The sequence below is a fragment of the Clarias gariepinus genome, chromosome 9 (genome assembly GCF_024256425.1).
Source record: "Clarias gariepinus isolate MV-2021 ecotype Netherlands chromosome 9, CGAR_prim_01v2, whole genome shotgun sequence".
NCBI classification, from domain to species: Eukaryota; Metazoa; Chordata; class Actinopteri; order Siluriformes; family Clariidae; genus Clarias; species Clarias gariepinus.
In genome coordinates, this window is record NC_071108.1 from 34315275 (window position 1) to 34335000 (window position 19726).

The window sequence follows — 19726 nt, forward strand, 5'->3', positions numbered from 1 at the left end:
ATCGTTCTACCTTCCAGATGGGACTGAATTGATTTGGGACGATATTCGTATAATAATACAGACTACATGATTATGCGTACGTAAACAGTCAGTTCATTTGTCCTTCATGTTGTTCTGTTTTTGTGCTCGGGAACGAGTATACCTAATAATCTGGCAACACGTGTTTATCGTTCCCTCCGCTCGTCCAGCAGGCGATGGCACCTCGAGGTTAAATAACGTTTATTGGGATTCAGTTCCGTCATCTTCTTCTCCTGCCTCCTTTTCTCCGCGGCGACACGCGGGGCCTTCCGAGGGGACGCCCCGTCCTCGCTCGACATTTCCATTCCCGACGAGAGCGTCCGAACCCATAGAGCTGCGTCCAGCCGGGGGAGCAGAAGAAATCCCCAAAGCGGCACGCCGCGCTCCGTCCTTGGCATTTGACGCGGTAAAGCATAAAGAAAGCGCCTCGTTGAAATTCACCCGGGTTGCCAGATCCTCCCAGAAGACTCATTGATAAGACGTGGGAGGATTGCAGGTGTGGTATTCATGAGGACGCCGAGGGATTTGTCCTATAAAGTTAAAATATAGCCCTGTCACCTCCATCCGGACATGTTTTATTCTCGCCGGCTATTCCACAAACCGCTCCTCTCCTCCCCTCTTGATCCTGCTCTCTTTCTCTCTATCTCTTTCTCCAACTCTATTTTTATTCGAGACGTGTCTTCGAGAAAGAGATGGTCTCTGACACGGCCCTTACAGTGGCACTGAGGAATAACACACACACACACACACACACACATACACACACACGTACACGTACACTCTGCTGCTCTCTCCTGCTCTTGGCTTGGCTTTAGAAGATGATGTCTCTAACTGCTCCTCAAGTTAGGGTTAAAAAGCCTCTGCATTGTAAGAAATAAAGTATACTCGGTTTCCCAGACGCACGCGTTCGCAGCAAATAGGAGCTGAAGTCGCGAAGCCCACGCAGGAAAAAACAAACTCATCAAACGCCCGGGCGTCTCGTCGCAGCGGCTGAGAACATCTCCTGGATGTTTACTGAGAAACGCTGGAACCTCATGTTCTAATCTGGCACACGCTGATTTCTTATTTATAAAGCTTAGGAGGTCAGTGCACACACACGCACACACACACACTTATCTAATCCCTTTGTAGTTATATCTTCTCACACACACACACACACACACAGTGTGTACAGAATGCAGAAGTCACACTCGCTCAGTAGAAGTTTCCTTCATGACTTTGGGTGAACATTTCAAATGATGCTGTGTGTGTGTGTGTGTGTGTGTGTGTGTGTGCTTGCTAGCATCGATGCAGGAAAGAACCTCACCGCGTGTCAGCCTCTACACGCCACACGTTGGTGGAAATCCTATCCGTATGCTTTCACCCCGTGTTCACTTTACTTTCCATTTCCATTCTGATGTTTATTCCCATGAATCTGTTCGTATTTTTCTCGCTCGTTCTTGCACTCGATGTTGTCAGGCCCGGTGTCGTACATATTATATTACACCTGAAGACTCGAGCAGAATGTACTACACCAGATCAAAAGGAACGAGAACAGGAGAGTTAATTACCAGACACGAGCGCGGGGACGTGAGGACTCGGCTCGCTGGAAGGACGGAAGGATGGGTTCTTATCCTGCGGCGTGTAAATCGCTGCGTGAGCGCAGGTGCTTTAGGTTAGATAAACAGTTACACCAAATGATACACACACACACACACACACACACACACACAGCACAGATGTTATTCGTCACATATTTAGTTAGTTAGGTTGCGTATAGGCAGCTTGGTGCTGCTGGGACTTGAACCCTAAGCATTCTGGTCATTAGCTCAGAGCTATAAGCATAGACGCAGCACCTGACATGCGACTGCAGTGAGATGTGTAAATGATGATCGATAAAACACCACAAACACACAGAAAAACAGGAATTTTCAAAGGTCACCTTCTTCGTCTCCTATAGTGCTTATTCTGTATCCAGGGCCTGGAGCCTATCCCAGGAGACTTAGGGCATGGGGCGGGGTACCTTCTGGACCGGGTGCCAATCCATCACGAGGCACACACACACACATCCGATTTGGGAACACCAATTAGCCTAACCAGCATGACTGGACTGTGGGAGGAAACCAAAATACCTGGAGGAAACTCACCAAGCACAAGGAGAACATACAAACTCCATGTGGGAATCGAACCCTCCTGGATGTCCAAGGCGACACTGTACCACCTGTCAAAGGTCACCTGTCATGCAAACTTTACTTTTTGTGACTTTTTGTTTAGACGCTCAGACTTGTCTCCAACTAACATCATGCTTTTTCCATTTCTGTACCGGCTGGTGCTCAAACAAGCCAGTTAGATTTCCCCCTAATGTGACCTCACAGAAGAAGTTCCTCCTACCCCCCTGGAGGAAAGTTGAGCTCTACTTTTCTCATTGTCCTCCTGTATCTCTCTCTCTCTCTCTCCGTCCTGTCCTCCTTCCTCTTCTCCTCGGAACCATCAAGGCTTAATTAAAGTACTGAGGATCGACAGAGGCAAAGGGACGCCTGTCCCTCATTGAATCTGCACCTGCTTGTCTCTCTGTCTCTCTCTCTCTGTCTCTCTCTGTCTCTGAGTGGCTCTTCTTCACTTCCAGTCACACTTCCTCCTCTGAGACATTAATGACTCTCGCAGTTGACATTTCACACCTCTCTGAAACAGAGACGCAGGGACGGAGACGCTCTCTACAGGGACGGGGATGCTCCTGCTGCACGCTGAGCATCATGGGTAATTTAATTAATAATGATGCTGCATTCGTTCAATGTTTGTGTGTGTGTGTGGGGGGGGGGGCGGGGGGGTTACTTCTACACCCTGATTGGATGTGAGGGTGTGGTCACTGCAGTTAGGGGCGGAGCAAAGCTTCAGAAATTAGAAATTTTAAGATTTTATATGAGATATTAGATTGCTCTGTCTCGCTTTGTCTTTTTCTTTACCCATGTCTTTTTTTGTCTTTCCACCATCTGTCTGTCTGCCTCTGTTTCTTTTTCTTTTCTTTCTTTATTGCTTTTATACCTCTCTCATACTTCTTGTCTGTTTCTTGCCCCGTCTTTCTTTATACTGTATCTGTCTGTCTGTCTGTCTGTCTGTCTGTCTCTTTCTCTCTTTCTTATTCTGTCTGTCTGTCTGTCTGTCTATCTTTCGAGCTACAGCTCCCTTCTTTCTTGTCACCTCTGTTTGTCTCTCGGACTGCCTTTCTTCCCCTATCTGCCCCCTTCCCTTCTTTGAGGTTAAACGAGGGGTAAATCTTAACCGGATGCTCCCACCACCATGCTTCTCAGTGTGGACCATATTCTCCGAGTGATGGCTTTCCAACAAATCTCGCTCTTCATTTAGTTCTGATCCAATTAGACCTGAGAACCCGTCTTAGTTTGCTTCAGCGTGCCTTTTATCACACAGGAGTTCATTTCATGTCCATTCCCTTATTGACCCTGGCTTTGTGGAGCGTCCATTGTGTGTGTGTGTGTGTGTGTGTGTCCTGTAGATATCTTCTCCCCTTTGAGCTTGTGAATCTCTCTATCAACTCTCCCAGAGAGCTTTCACCTCCTGAATCTCTATCAAGGTTTTTTATTCCTGAATCCAGAACTACAGACAGAATCAGAAATAAGTGCGCTGTAGGAATACAAAAGCACAACAAAGGTAGTGAGTCAAGCTCAGTCAGTCAGTGAGAAGAGGTCTGGATCATGGTTGCGTTACTCTAACAGTGGGACGGAGGAACGGGGACGAGTGGATGAGCTGGAGTCTGGCCTGGTATCACATTTATTTACCGTAATAGCGTGACAAAAATCTATAAAGCATCATAAAGCTCGGAGAAGGACAAGCTGGGTTGGAGGATAAGAAAAGTTTTTGCTTGCTTTTTTATATTCTGGTGAGAAGATCGTAAATCCTACTCAATCTCTGAAGGAGGAGGGGAAAAAAATAACAGAGACGTATGAAGATCAAAAGCTGGATTGCTGGTTGAAAATCCATTTGTAACTGTCTTACACTCTGTGTTGTGTTGTGAGCCTCTACAAAGGGTAAAGTACCAGGATGGATGTCTGGAAGTGTGTAACTCCACACACACACACACACACATATAGATGTGTGTTAGCCTTGATATTGACCCTGGATCCAGACCATCCATTTCCTGTAGGGCTGAAGTTGACAGAGTTCAAATTCCTCCATCAGACTTCCATCAGTCTAATCATCTAAACATCATATGTGTGTGTGTGTGTGTAAGTGTGAGTGTGTCAGAGAGTGTGAGAGAGTGTGAGAGAGAGACCGCATGCCACATCGTTAGCTCTGATGTCCGGCTGTGGCTTATTATCAACACGCCAACACTTCACTCCGCTAGCTGCTAATGCACTTCTGCTCGCTTTTAGCCCACTGAGAGGCTGTTAACCCCTCTGACACACACACACACACACACACACACACGAGCGCATGATGTTCGAACGATAATGATGATGACGATGAGAAGAAAGAGGTCTGATGCAGCGATCTGAACTCTGTGAGAGATACAAGACGACGTCTCCGTCCTTCCCGCCGCAGTCTCTCCTTCCCGCTGTCTCTCATACCGTACGTCAGGACGCTTGATGTTCCTCTCCTTGTAACACACACTCAATCAGGAGCCGTTGGTTCATTTCCTCCAGGACTTCTCATTCTATATCACCCGCTCAGTCACAGGTTAGTGATGGACAGATGATTGCGTGCGGCTGTTGATATGGTGACGTTTCAGTAGAAGTAGGAGTGTTGGTTTCACATTGATGGAAGGAGTCTCCAGTGTCAGCACCAGCATTGGACCAGGCAGAGGCAAAGCTGTTAAATTTAAATTTCCCCTCATATGAAGAGGTGATGGAGAAGAGGTGAAGATAAATAAATTAAATCTTTTTTTTACATCAAACTTTAAGGAAGGACCAGCAAACCATGAATTTGAACTCTGTCAAGGAAGTGATATATACAGTATATATATATATATAGCAGAAGCTAAAAGCCTTAAACAGCGAGGCTTCAGTGCATTAAGGAAAGATTTAGACATTACGGACTCGTTCATACTGTTTCCTTTCTTCCTCACTTCTACTTCCTCGTGTACCTGTACTGCTACTAACCCGTTTATTCCCTTCATTCTGCACCACTCACTTGTTCCTCCTCGACTTCACATCAGTCCTACCTATTTATTTACCCTTTCTTACCTTAATACTTCCTCCCTTCCTCATTCCTTCTTTCTATCCTTCCTTTATAAACAGATTTACACACTACGTATCTGCTTTTTCCTTTTTTTTTCTTCCCAACATATTTATTCACTTACTACATCCCTGTTTTCCACCATATCCCTTCTCTACCTCCATCCTTCCTCTCCAACATGCTGTCTTTCCTTCCTTTAAAATATATTTACTCACCTACAGCATCCCTGTTTCTCTTGGTCCTTCCCTCCTCCATTCTTCACACCCTTTCTTTTTTTTCTTCTCAATGTACTTAGTTATCCAATACATTCCCTTCTTCCTTTCTTTTTTCCTCTCTCTCTATTCCTTCGCTCTTTGCTCTTTTCATTCAAAATATATTCATTCACTTACTTTATTCCAGTTTCCTCCTTCCTTCCTTCCTTCCTTCCTTCCTTCCTTCCTTCCTTCCTTCCTTTCCATATACTCTATTATGTACTACCTCCCACTACAATAAACTTACCTACTCATTTCATACCTCCTTCCTTTCTTTCTTCTTTTTCCCCCCTTCCTTCTCTTTTCCTCTTCCTTTTCTGTTTCCCACCATACTTCCTTCTCTCTCTTCATTCTTCCTTTCCAACATACATACTGTACCTACTCACTATATACTTGCTGTCTTTCCTTCCTTCAAAAGATATTTACCCACAACATCCCTGTTGCCCTCGCTCCTTTCCTTACCCCTTTCCTCCTCCATTCTTTCCACCCTTTTTTTTCCTTTTCAATGTACTTACTTATGCAATACATACCTGCTTCCTATATTTCTTCCTTCCTTTCTTTTTATACTTCCATCCTTTATTCTCAAAATATATACTCTCTTCCTTTTCTTGTTCCTTCCTTCCATTCTTCCTTTGTTCCTTTCTTCATCCCTTCATTCTTTCCTTACTTCATTCAAAATATATTCATTCACTTACATCATCGCTGTTTCCTGCTTCCTTCCTTCCTTTTCATCCTCCTACCTTCTTACAATGAATTTACGTACTCATTTCATACCTCCTTCACTTTTTCCTTCCCTTCTTTTTCCCCTCCTTCCACACTTCCTTCCCAACATATTTCCTCCCTACATACCTCCTTCCTTCCTTCTTTCCAGCACAAGTTTTTTTGAAAATGGAAAAAAATTGTGACTTTTTTTTTTACATGCATATTATGAATTTGATAGGACGTCTTTAAAAGTGCACAACACACACACACACACACACACACACGCTCGAGTCTTAGTGCGGTTTTAATAAAGCTATCACAGCTTAGTTCCTGACAGGAAGAAGAAGCGCATCACACAGTCAGGCAAATTTACAGGATCGAGTCATTCTAATCCCGGAATTGAAAAAGAGATAGATATTTTAACGGCATTACAAAAGCTGTGCCGAGACGACCTTTAAGAGACGAATGGGATTAAATAGAAAAAAAAAAGAAAGAAAGAAGGAAAAAAATGCAGCGCAGAGATGTCAAGCCCTCTCCATTTTCCTGTCTGGCTTTTCTGCTGAGAGTCTATTGAGGAGGGAATGGAGCGGAAGCTCGGGCCGGCGCGGAATGGAAATAACCGGAGAAAGAAAGCTGAGATGAGCCTGTCATTAGCCTTGTTGTAGAGATTAGCTTGTCATCTCAGCCTTTTGAGAAATGAAGTAATAAGAGCATAAAAGCACAGGAGAAAAGGAAGCGAGGAGAAAAAGAGAGAGAGAGATGAAGGGTATGATCGGTCTGACCTACTCGACTCTGGTGCACACACAAGGTCAGGGATTGGGCTTAATAGAAAAGGACCCGCTAATTAGGTGTATGGACTACATTACCCACGTACCCCTGTGTGTCTCCGTGACAGGACGGTGAGGCTGGAGGATCTCTCAGCGCCTGTAATGGCCTCAATTATCCCAGTGTTTCTGCTCCACTGCCTCTCTGGTGTAAAGGTTAAACACTGGTGCTGCTCCTCTTCTAATGAACTCCTCTCGCCTGCAGCTTCCTACTGATCAAGTGCACTACTCCGGTCACTACTGCACACTTCCATCCTCACTGCTTTTCCTTAGTGCCTGCTGAGTTCCTCTCTTAGTACCTCTGTGTCGCAAAAAGGACAGAGAAACGCTGCCTGCAAATACTGCCACGTGCTATCTGTGTCCATATGTCTATCTGTATTTCGAATTTAAACCTAAAGTGGATTTTGAACTCTACAAAGATCCCCTTAGGAAGCACTGGGAAGTACTAAGAAAATCCCAGATGTAGAAATGTTGGACTTGTGTCAAGCTTTGAGTCAACGCTGGATGTCCTATGACCCAACATGTCCACTCACTCATCGTCCATACCGCTTTATCCTATATTCAGGGTCACGGGGGCCCTGGAGCCTATCACAGGATGCTTAAGGCACGAGGCGGGGTACACCCTGGACAGGGTGCTAATCCATCACAGGGCACACACACACATACACTCAGTCACACACTATGGACTATCTGGGAATGCTAATTAGCCTAACCGTAGTACCCAGAAGAAACCCAACAAACACGGGGAGAACATGCAAACTCCATGCACACAGACACGGGAATCGAGTCTGGCCGGGAATCAAACCCGGACCCTGGAGGTGCAAGGCGACAGTGCTAACCACTACACCACCGTGCCACGATCCGACATGTCCATAGAAAGACAATTTTAACAATTGGACCAGGACCTCTCTGCAACATCTAAGATTATGATTGATGTTTAAGTGTAAGTCTCAGGGGGTCTAAGAGAAGACAATGATTTTATGATGTTTTTTATCAGATATGGACAGGGTTCTGGATATTACAGTTACGCAGAAGATGTCTAAACTCGAGATAAAACAGGTTGTTTGATTCCCTTTAGGCTGCTACTCTGTTCAGCCTTTATTCGTCACACATATACATTACAGAACGGGAGCAGATAGGGTTAAGGGGCCTTGTTTAAGGGCCCAGCAGTGGCAATCTGGCGGAGCTGGTGCTTGAACCGCCAACTTTCAGCAGTAACTCAGAGCCTTAACACTCCGAGCCACCAGAACGCATAGGGTAGTGTTTACTGGTGTTCACTTAATAACTTAATTAATAACTTCTATTTGTCAAAACTAATATCTAAAATCAATGTGTGCACACATTCTTTGTTTCTTGATGGGTTTTCTCCAAGTAATCCTCACACAGTCCAAAGACATACAGAGTAGACTACGTGGAGTTTCCAAATGGCTCATAAAGTGTGAGTGTGTGAGTGGTTGTGTGTGAGCTGGTGTGCCCTGTGATGGACTGGCACCCTGTCCAGGATGTACCCCGCCCCGTCCCAGAAATCCCCTGGGATAAACTCCAGGCCTTCTGTGACCCTGAACAGGATAAGGACTATAGAGAATGAGTGTGTCTGAGTGAGTGAGGTCGAATAACACGCTCTCCCTGACGTCTCCTGCAGGACACAGAGATCCTGAACACGGCTGTGTTGAACGGCAGAACGGTGGCCGTGCCGGTGAAGGTGGTGACGGTGGCGGCAGACGCGACGATCACAGACGTCTCAGACGCGGTGCAGTGCAGATCCACAGACGAGGACGTGGTCAAGGTTAGTGAGCACATAACCGGGCCTGATCAGTCTTTCTTTTCATGATGTTTTTTTAATTCTTTTGTTCTTGACTCGGGTCAAATGCTATAGGAGTCTTTTATATTTCTTCAGGATATAAAAAGTGTGTAACTTCAATGAGAGACGCAAAACACACAACGTGACATTTGAGCGCTTTGTACAAAATGTCAGTGAAGTGAAACTATTTTTTCCGTCTGACCAATTATAGAAGCAAATATATCTAAATTTTCTTAGTTTCGAAGCGTGGAGAATCGGAATTTCTTCAAACTCACGGAAGGAAATGATCCAGTCTGTTTTATTTGAACATGAAAAACGAATCTCAAAGTTTTCCCCAGAATCTCAGAAAGTCTTCCTCTCGCTTCTCAACTTGCACAAAAGTGGTTCGTTAGAATTTCAGACACAATCCAGTCACGCACGGTGTAATTAAGTTTAATTACATGCGTTTGAAGTTCTGAACATTGAGGCTAAGTAAAACAAAGAGATGTGAGGAATGACACGTCGGTAATGTTAAACGAGTTCGCGCCGAGGTTTCAGCATTAATCAGAAAAGTCTGCGTTGCTCTACACTGCTGCTAAAGGCTCATTTGTCTAGCATCAGAGTATATAGTGTTACCCATAATGCATCAGTGTACAAGCGATACACGTTTTATCTCAATGTATTTTATGTAGAATGGACTTTAAACTGGTGTAACAGTTAGCACTGTGGCCTCACACCGCCTTGGTTAAGGGTTTGATTCTCACATCGCGTTTGTATGCGTGGAGATCCTATTTTCTCCCAGTGCTTGGTTTCCTCCTACAGTTCAAAGAAATGCAAAATAGGCTAATTGGCATTCTCAAATTGTGCATGTGTGCCATGCAATGGATTGGCCAGGGTGTACCCTGCTTTGTCCTTGAAGTCTCCTTGGTATAGGCTTCAGGCCCCCTGTGACTACAGAAAATAGATGATCACGTATGCAGTGTTGTCTAATTTTTTTTTTCTTCATTACCACCTCATCTCCTGCATACAAAACACAAAACGTATTTTCAGAAACAGGATGAATTTAAATCCTTCCAGCATTTTTATCCGTCTTCCTCTACAGAAAAGTTAAAGTGGACACAACAACAACAATAATAATAATAACAATAATAGTAATAACAATAATAACAATAATAACAACAACAACAATAATAATAATAATAATAATAATAATAATAATAGAAACACTAACAGGAAACAATGATTATATACGGAAAGTGGCAGGAATCATGCATAATTTTTGGGCATTTTATGAAGGGTAACCTTGGTCAAAATCAGGGCAAATAACATGCAAAACTCTAGAATGCATATTAATAATATGTATTATGTAACGCATGAGTCATAAATGCATATTCAAATGCATTTGGGCATGTAGACAAGGTCAAGACAATCTGCTGAAGCTCAAAATGAGCATCTGAATGGGAAAGAGAGGTGATTTAAGTGACTCTGTGCCGGACAGGCTGGTGTGAGTACGTATTTCCCAAACCGCAGGTCTACAGAGATTTTCACACAAACCCATCCCTACAGTTTATAGATTTGTTACAGTTCTCTGGGTGAAAATGTCTTGTTGATGCCAGAGGTCAGGGGAGAATGAGCAGACTGGTCTGAGTGATAGAAAGGAAACACACCAAGAAAATACAAAGAAGACGACGCCAGGTGCTGCTCCTGTCAGCTGAGAACTGAGGCTACAATTCACGAGGGCTCACCAAAGTTGGACAACAGAAGATTGCTTGGTCTAATGATTCTCAATATCTGCTGCAACATCCGGATGGTGTGTGTCAGGATTTGGCTTAAACAAAATAAAAGCATGGATCCATCCTGCCTTGTATCAGCCTTGGTTCAGGATGGTGCTGGTGATCTCACGTCACTTAGTCATAATTCTGCTCAGTTTAAATGCTACAGCCTACCTGAGTATTGCTGACCGTGTCCATCCCTTGATGACCACAGTATAACACAGCATGTCAAAAGCTAAAATCTTCTCAAACTGTTATGTTGAACATGACACACGGTCATTACGTTCGTCAAACATCTATTATTTAGAGTGACTGAATATTTATTTTATCTCATTATATATCTGCTCAGTCGAGGGGTTAAGAACACCAACTTGTTTGGGTTGGGGTTTTAACCTTGACCCTTCTGATCAGTAGTCCACCACCATAACCACTGCACTGCTCCTGCCCTCACCAGACCTCCATCCAATAGCACAACTTTGGGCCGTGTTGGAGCGGGAGACTCGCGTCATGGATGTCCAGCCGACAGATCTGCAGCAACTGCATGACACTCCCATGTCATCGTGGACCAAAATATTTCCAGCACCTTGTTGTACTTATACCATAAAGAATCTAAACACTTCTGAAGGCAAAATGGGTCCAACCCAGTGCTAGCAAGGTGTATGTAATGAAGCGCCCAGTGATAATGATTAATATCTGTAACTTACAGCTAGAGATAATAAAAGTTCTCAGACACAGGAAAGGTCCTGCACTAACAGTAAAATTCCACTACACTTACTGGATCTGGTATAAATCTATTTAAATCTCTTTATAAAACATTACACTGGTCAGAATAATGAACGGCTTATAAATCTAAAAATGATTGTGGCTGTAATTAGCTGTGACAGAGGGCGATAAATCCCACCTCATCAGGCTTCACCGCTTATTTGATTTACTGGAAGAATGTAATTGGCATTTCGTGAATTTCCGTGAAACAGAACATGCTCCGCCATCCCTAAAATCTGATTTCGCTCTCGACTTGGAAGCTGTGATGTTGAAACTCTGGAGCTCGTTCCCAAACAAAGCTGCGTTAAAACCATTTCAGAAAATAAACTCCGCGTCATTCGATTTCAGATGAACATGGCATGATAATTAGATAAGCAAGGTAAATTTAAACATCCCTTCATGCTGACATTAACAAGCATCAAAAATCTGTGTACATCAGAGAACAAGAAATGTCTTTTCGTTTATTTGGAGTGCATCTGTGACCTCGTACATCTCATGCAGTGTGTACCTGCTGCAAGACATTTCATTTTCACAAGCACAAACGTTTAATTAAGACAAAATTAAAGTTCATACAGGCTAGACTGTGCAATAAAAATAACTCTGCTTTCAAATATGATTACACGGTTTGGTTGGTTTGTTTAAATTGTTGCATCTTCATTAAGGAGAGTTTGTTGCAGGATGGTGGGTTGCAGTGACTTTAATAAAGCACAGGAGCTGTGGTCTGATTGGTGTTAAGTGTGGTTAAAAGTAGGCTGGTACATTCTGGTTGAAAAGGTTGAAAAGTTGAAAGATTCGGTAGCTGTCCGCAGTACTGAAAAGAGGAGAGAGCAGCTGCCTGCCACCAATGCACTGACAGGTTCATGACCGACCTCACAATGTTGTTCACAGCTAACACGAGCTACCTTGCTAACTAGTGCCTTTCCCCCTTCTGCTCTGGGGCACTACTTGGTGTGTGGAACAAGATGATCTAGACCCTACACATGACACTATCTTTCCATTTTAGACTATTTGGGATTTAACCCCCAGAAAAGTTAGTTAGTTACCTTTAAAAAAAAAAAAGCAGAGTAAGTGGTGATCTAAAAAAGAAACTTACAAGATTTAGACTGTCCACCAGCTTGATGCTTTATTTTTCTCAACCTTTTAGCTACATAGTACCAGTAAGCATTTAAAACTACTTTTATACTGGTTCACCTGGAGGTATGGGAACCATAATCTGAAAGTGGAAAGAGAAATGAAATTAACCTATAATGTTAATAGTGTTGTTGATTCTGAACACAGTGGGGCAACAACTAAAGTCTGAGTACAGTGCCATTGAGCATGGGATCTGAGGTTTAACTGGTGACTGGTTTATGGCGTAGGAACTAGAGTTTGATTAGTTACAGTGATTGACAGAATCTATGGTTTGTGTTGCATTGTTGATTTGTTTCAGTTTGATTGGTAGCATTTGTATTGAGGAGGGATTTATGCTTTGATTTGTTGCAGGGCTGTAACTTATTGGCTTCAGTGGTATTTGGGCTGAAAACTGCGCTCTGATTGGTTAAACTGGTGTTTAGATTTGAAAGTGAGCTTAAATTGGCTGCAATGGCAGAGTTGTAAATTATTGTGTGACTGGCGATAGCGGCATTTTGGATGAAACTTAGTTAGTTAGTTACTTGGGTCTAGTTAATTACCACTACAGTAGAGCAAGAAATTATCGATTAGAGTGGAGCTTTGTGTGGGAACAAAGCTCTGACTGGTGACTGTGGCATTGGGGTGGGGCTTACAGTATGGTTTGATATTGTTAGATGGTCCCTTTACAGTACTGATTCTTGCAGTCTGATTGATTACAGTATTGAGTATTTTATGTGGAACCTTGGCTGCAGTGGCAACAATCACTTATTGCTTGTAGTATTGTATTTTGGAAACTGGCGCCTAATTAGTCACAGTAGAGTTTTGGGGTAGAAATCAAGCTCAGTATCATTGAGGTTGGACTTATGGTTTGGTAGACTACAATCGCATTCTGAGATAGAAGTAACAATTTGACTTGTGACAGTGCCGCTGGGGGTATGACGTATGAGGCAATGGTATTTGGGCTAAAAAAAAAAAGCAGTCCTATTGGTTACCCTAAAGTTTAAGAGTCAAGCCCAGATATTTTATAGTGGCATTAATGATGGAACTCATGGGTCGACTGGTTATGGTGGCATCGTTGGGTGGACTTTATGGTCTAGTTAGTTATAGTTGAACTCGGGCAGGTCTTATTGATTACAGTTGTGCTTTGTGTGGGAACTAAGCTCTGATTGGTTTCCTTTGCACTGGGGTGGGACACATACTTTGACTGGTGACAATGGCAATGTGGGGGGGGGGATGAGACTTATGGTTTAATTGGTTACATTGGCATTGGAGGTGGGAACGGTACCCACCAGTTGCAGTCAGGGAGTGACCAGCCTTTGACTTTATGATTTGGTCAGTTTTTGCATCACTGGTGACTGATGGTCAATGTACATTTCTGGCTTGTTTTACATTTAGCTCATCTTGTGTGATCACAGGCAAATACATAGCTTAGAAATGAGCAAGAAAAAAACCTAAACATTTTTCAAGCTTTTGAAAATAGAATGTAACCTGTTATATTCAATAAAGATTCTGCCAAGAGCAACAGGAGCACAGAGTCTGGCCTTTGAAATACATTTGGCAAGGAAATCAGAGTTTTATGGGGGTGTTGTATTAGAAACACGCCAAAAAACCTGAATTAATCTCTCTCTCTCTCACTCACTCCATGAATAGTCTTATGTGTATGCGTTGCATTTAGACATTAAAATTTGCAGTCTGATTGGTTACACTGGTGTTTGAGTGAACTTATATTGGGAATGGATTTATGTTCTAGGTACTGTAGTTACGGTGGCATTGAGGTAGGAACTGGTGTTTAATCTTTAAAGTGGTATTTAACAGTATTTAGAAGAGAACTAGAGATGGGACTTATGGTTTAACTGGTTACAGTGGCATTACGGATGGGAACTGTTGCTGAGGTCTTATTGGTTACAGTGGTTTTTGGTGTGGGAGAACAAGAGAACAAGAGACAACATCCCGGCTGATGGCTAAGGTGTTGGCGTCGCTGCCATTAAGGTCACAAAGCCAAAATGATGTACTGTAGAGTCACTGCAAGATTAAACTCAACCCTTTCCCCAGGAAGTTTCCAAATTGAGTTCTGACCCATTTTGTCAGTAAAATGACCAAAACGAACTTCCCCGCTAACAATGACTTGAAGATAATGACTTTAATAGCATACGCATAACAAAGAAACTCGCTGAATAGTTCCCATCCTCACACAGAGGTTGATAGCTGGCTTTGATTACAGCTCGTTGTTTTATTACTAAAACCTCTCCCCGCTGAGCCTCCCGCAGCACGGCGCCGCTCGATGTCTGGTTTGATGTGAAGCCTAATGGGTTTTTTTTTTCCCTATCAATATTCCCAAACATCATCTCTAACAGTCAGCACTCATTAAGTCCTCCATCCACATGAATTCTGTTCTTTCATATTCTGTTCTCAATGCCTTTGATGTTTTCGCGTCTTTGTTGTTACACTATTATCACTGTTATTATTTCAGCTTCGGTTGCCACCCAGTCTCGACACACTGGTGTACCTGAATATAATAACACTGTTTTTTTTTTTTTATCGTCATTCAAGCTATTTCAGTTAGCGGAAGTGTCAATGGGTGAATACTAAACGCTGCTCGCTTTGGCAGCTTTGCTAGTTTTATATAGACGTCTCACTGAGATAAAAGACCTTCAATCAAGTGCGACTGGCGTTTATCGCTTCACATCTCATATTAGGGTAAATGTGTGGTGATGGCGTGTTGGAGTTGTCCTAATAAGGTTGTTTTCATCAAGCACAATCAAGAACGTGTTGATGATTGATATGTCCTGGTGGGACGTACAGTAGTCGGTGAGTGACATTAGCCAGCATCGAAGTCTCAGTAAGAACTAAGTTTAAAAGCTCGGCGAGAGCTTTAATTAATGATTAACTGTTTCTTCAAGCTGTTTTCTAAGACAGAATTGATCAGAGCAGGTGAACTGCTTAATGTCGGGTAAATTGTACTCAGGTTTAGTCTAACTGCTCTATAAATCGATCTGAGATTTTTAAGCAGGACGGTTTGTCTGTTTTGGCTGGCGTTTATAAAGCCCTACTGATTACATATATTTGTGTCCACATATTTATCTTCGTGTGTGTGTGTGTGTGTGTGTGCATGTGGAGGGCATTGATGCCTGATTTTCAGGCCACTGAATCTAGACAGTCTAATTACAAATTACAAGCGAAAGAGAGCAGGAGAATGAATTTGTGTGTGCATGTGTGTGTGTGTGTGTGTGTACAGTATGTGTGTGCGTGCATGGAGGAATCAGTCATGCAGTTGATTTAAAGCGCGATTCGAAGTCAGTCAGGTAGAAATGAAGTCCACATCAGCCTGAGCAGAAGCAGATTAGAGTCCCGCTGCTCTCCACTGTGATTTATTCCTGCTGTAATAACTACAGCTAATACACAGCTCCATGTTTATGACAGAAAGATGGAACAAACTCACGCGGTGAATGTGGTAACATGACATCCAAGGTCTCGGAGAAAAACGCGACGCCGTACATTTAGCACTGATAACCCAAGCGAAACCACCAGTGCTGGTGTGGGGAAGAGTTCTCTTCTTAACTTTAAACACATTTTACATGAATATAGTGTCACAGTAACATTACACCAAGTTTAAAACATTACATCAACTTAAATATGAAATCATACAACTTTTTACTTAATTTTACACCAAAAATTTAACTTCATCTAAAGTTTACAACTTTGTGTAAATATCTATTTAAAAACCTAACAACCTATTTTATAATAATCAATTTTCAACTTTCTGCTAACTTTAATAGCTTCATTTTAAATTTTAGAACATGCACCAAATTATGCTACAAATTAAACATTTTTTTTATTTCCTAAACTTTAATTTAAATCTTAAATTTTGCACTAAATGTACCCATTTTAAAATCTAACAACGTACACAAAGTTGTGTAAACCTAATTTTAAACCTTGTACTTTACAATAAATTTTACTATTTCCACAAACTTTAATCTAAACATTTCACTGAGTGCATCTTGCCTGCCATGCCTACCATATACCAAGTTCAGTTCCCACTCAACGTCCAGACCACTGGAGGGTTGTGTCAACCCCCTAAAAACCTGTGCCAAGTGGTGTTAGGATCGGATGGTCCACTGTGGCGACCCCTCAACTGGAGCCAAAGACGAACCATAACATCACTCTAGTGTAAAGCACTTTAGCGGGGCGAAGCAACACAGACACAGATGGCAATAAAGTGTTCAGCCAGGTGGACTTTTATTCCGTTAAACACACAGGCACACAACTTAAAGTGCCTTTTCTAAGTGCAGGATGAATAAGTAGAGTAAAAGGTAGAGAGCTTATCCTTGCAGCTGGCGGTCTGGAATGCTGAAGCAGAAGCCGAGGCTGTGGAGGAGATGCCGGGCTGGGGTGAGTGGTGCACCTTTTCCCATTTGTTTGAAATTATCAAACACACACACTGGTTCAGTTAGCTTAGCAGTAAAGTTAGCACCCCTGTTTTTTTCTTAGCCGTGCCTCGCCGCTGGCCTTGGTCCTGAATGCGCATTGTGTTTCGCATGTGCAAGGACTGGTTACAGAATGCAAGGTGTCGTTTTTCGGTCCTCTGTCATGCTAGGTTCAGAGCATTACACCCGGTTACATGGATAAATTATAGCTTTTCAGGTAACACTAACAATTAACATTACATTAACACTTAACAAATACTTTTAAAAAATTACATTTATACAAACTTGAAGCTTCAAAATTTACATTAAATGTATATCATATTTACACTTAAAATGTTACAATGTTAAATGTTTTGTAAATATTTACCAAAAATACACAAAAAACTAACACTAACTTTAAATCTGCATACTGTAAACATTGTACAACATTCATACAAACTCGAAAAAATTCGAAAAAGTACAATAATATTGCATGTTTTATTAAATTACATTATTAATTACATTTCATTAGTTTTGGCTAGCCTTAAAAAAAACTTGAGTCTATTTCCACTTACACTAACTTTTACTTACTTTATGTTTTTATTTTTTTTTATGTAGACCAGCTTTAAAGCATTCCATTGTTGACTGTATGTTTTTAGTCAGGACTCAGGTGACATTAATCCGTTTTTTTTTGTTTGTTTGTTTTTTCTCCCTCACGTCCAGTTTTATGACTGGAGAATATATAAATGAGAAAAACAAAACAAACAACAACAAAAAAAAAGATAAAAGACCCACAAAAATACAATGCTGTCCTCCTTGTGTGTATGTTTGTGTGTGTATGTGTGTGTGTGTGTGTGTGTGTGTGTGTGTGTGTGGCCTTTAAAAGAACATTAACCATTACGAGCGCCTCCTAAGCACAGTACACTCAGGATATTTTATGAGAACGTTTAATTAAGGATTTGTTAAATGGGATTTTAAAAAACAAGCCATCGTATTTAAACCTTTTTTTAACAGGAGTTAAAAAAAAAAAAAAAAAACAATAGAGAAGCTCGACAGAATGCAGTGTTGTTATTGCTAATTTATTCTACTGGAAGTCTTTTCATTGTTGTTAATTAAAGAATTTCATCACATTTGCTTGGCCAGGGAAGAAGCTAAGCATCATTTGTGCATGGTTTTTAGATGAGGGAAGTCTGGTGCTATAAAACTGTGGAAGGTTATGAATTTGCTGTTATGAGCTGCTGGAATGAAGTTAATATGTTTGTATCTTGGCTGTGGATCAACTGCAGATTTCAGTTGGACTTGCTGGGTCCAGGGCCGACACAGACACAGACACCACGCTTTATTAGGGATATATTTAATGCGTCCTAGTGTTTGATACTTGTTGATGCAGATACTGAAACTGAATGTATAACTGAGTTATTATTAATCAATCATTAGAGAAGCCACTGGACACTTAGCGCTGATCATTTTTTATTATTGACCTTTAATTTACAGCTTTACCAACGTATCGTTAACGAGCGAGCTGGAGGGGACAGTGGTGAGACCTTGAGACGCACCAGACTCTAAAGGGGACTCATGCTAGTTTGTGTGATGCTGTGAAAAGTGCAGTTATATAACAAGGGAATTCACCTGAATTGGAATCGTTACTGTACTTGAGTAAAAGTAGAGACCCTTAGGTTAAATTTCACTCCAGTGAAAGTCAAAGTTCTGCATTTATACATGTATTTGGTACAAATGTATTTTACTTTTACTTAACTATCCCTAAGTGAGCTTAAGACGTGATGGAGTCTCTCTCTCTCTCATTATCTCTCTCTCTCTCTCTCTCTCTCTCTCTCTGTCTCATTTTCGGCATGTGAGCAAACGAACTGAACGCTGGCTATGTTGCGCGTGCGTCCTGGAGCCGTTCAAAACTCATTCATGTCAGTGGGAAGTCAAGAAAAGAACACTTACATATTCTTTTGTGGGGTGGTTTTGCATTCTGTGCAAGATTTAGTGAAGACGTAGCACCACGGGTACAGAGAATGTTATCAGGGACGGTAGCGAGAAGAAAACAGAGCCGCTTTCAGTTTCGTTTTTAAAGCAGCCGGTGCTGAAAGGAATCATAAGGTTTCATCAAGGTTATGTGAGGTTTAATGTCTATTTATTTCATATTTTACTAAATTTACAGTAAAATGTTTTGATTTGCAAAAATATGATTATAGTGTTGGAAATTGGTAATATAGGTAATAAGTTTGGGTGGCTGGAACGGATTATCTGCATTTACATTATTTCCTATGGGAACATATGTTTCACAATACAAAATTTCACCTTAAGACCCCGCCTCCAGAACGGATTAAATTTATCTGTTAAGGCACCGTTACCGGTACTGAGGCTGTTCTCTGGTTACGTAAGGCAGTGCTGTGCAGAAATGCATTAAAGTAAAAGTAGAGATATTTGCTATAGAATGTAGTGAAGTAAAAGTAAAAAGCATCCACTAACATAAAATATGTACTTAAGTACAGTAACAATGTAAATTCCACCTCTGTATATATCCAGGTTTGAGGTTGTTATTTTATAAGGATTGTTGATATCAAAGTGTTCAGTTTTTTTCAACTAGAGGTAAATGAGTGCGATATCAAACTGATATATGATGCAGTGATTCTCTGCAGGAGTCCAAACCAAACCGTATAGGAAACACTCTTCCATCTAGTTCATTCCCACTCTAGCGAAGTTAATTGCGCCTCATTTCCTACATAGCGTGCTGAGGGTTGTTCCTGCCGCGGTGTTCTCGCTCCTCTCCTCCTCACGCGGATCTGTGCTTGATTAACTCAGTGTGACACCCGCGGCCGGTCCATTCAGCACCTTAATGTGGACATGTGCTGCTCGGGACACAAGGATTACATCCCCTAATGTCAGTGGTTAACAATGAGCCTCATGACCGTGTGTGTGCATGTGT

At 41.9% G+C, this 19726-nt stretch overlaps 1 protein-coding gene across 1 annotated transcript in view; it reads left to right on the forward strand.

Annotated features, from left to right (window-relative positions):
- Positions 1–19726, forward strand: part of si:dkeyp-14d3.1 (transmembrane protein 132C) — a 235917-nt gene that overhangs the window by 193130 nt on the left and 23061 nt on the right. The window contains exon 5 of the mRNA XM_053504142.1: positions 8607–8750. Coding sequence (XP_053360117.1) covers positions 8607–8750 — 144 coding nt within the window. The remainder of the gene's footprint in view (positions 1–8606; positions 8751–19726) is intronic.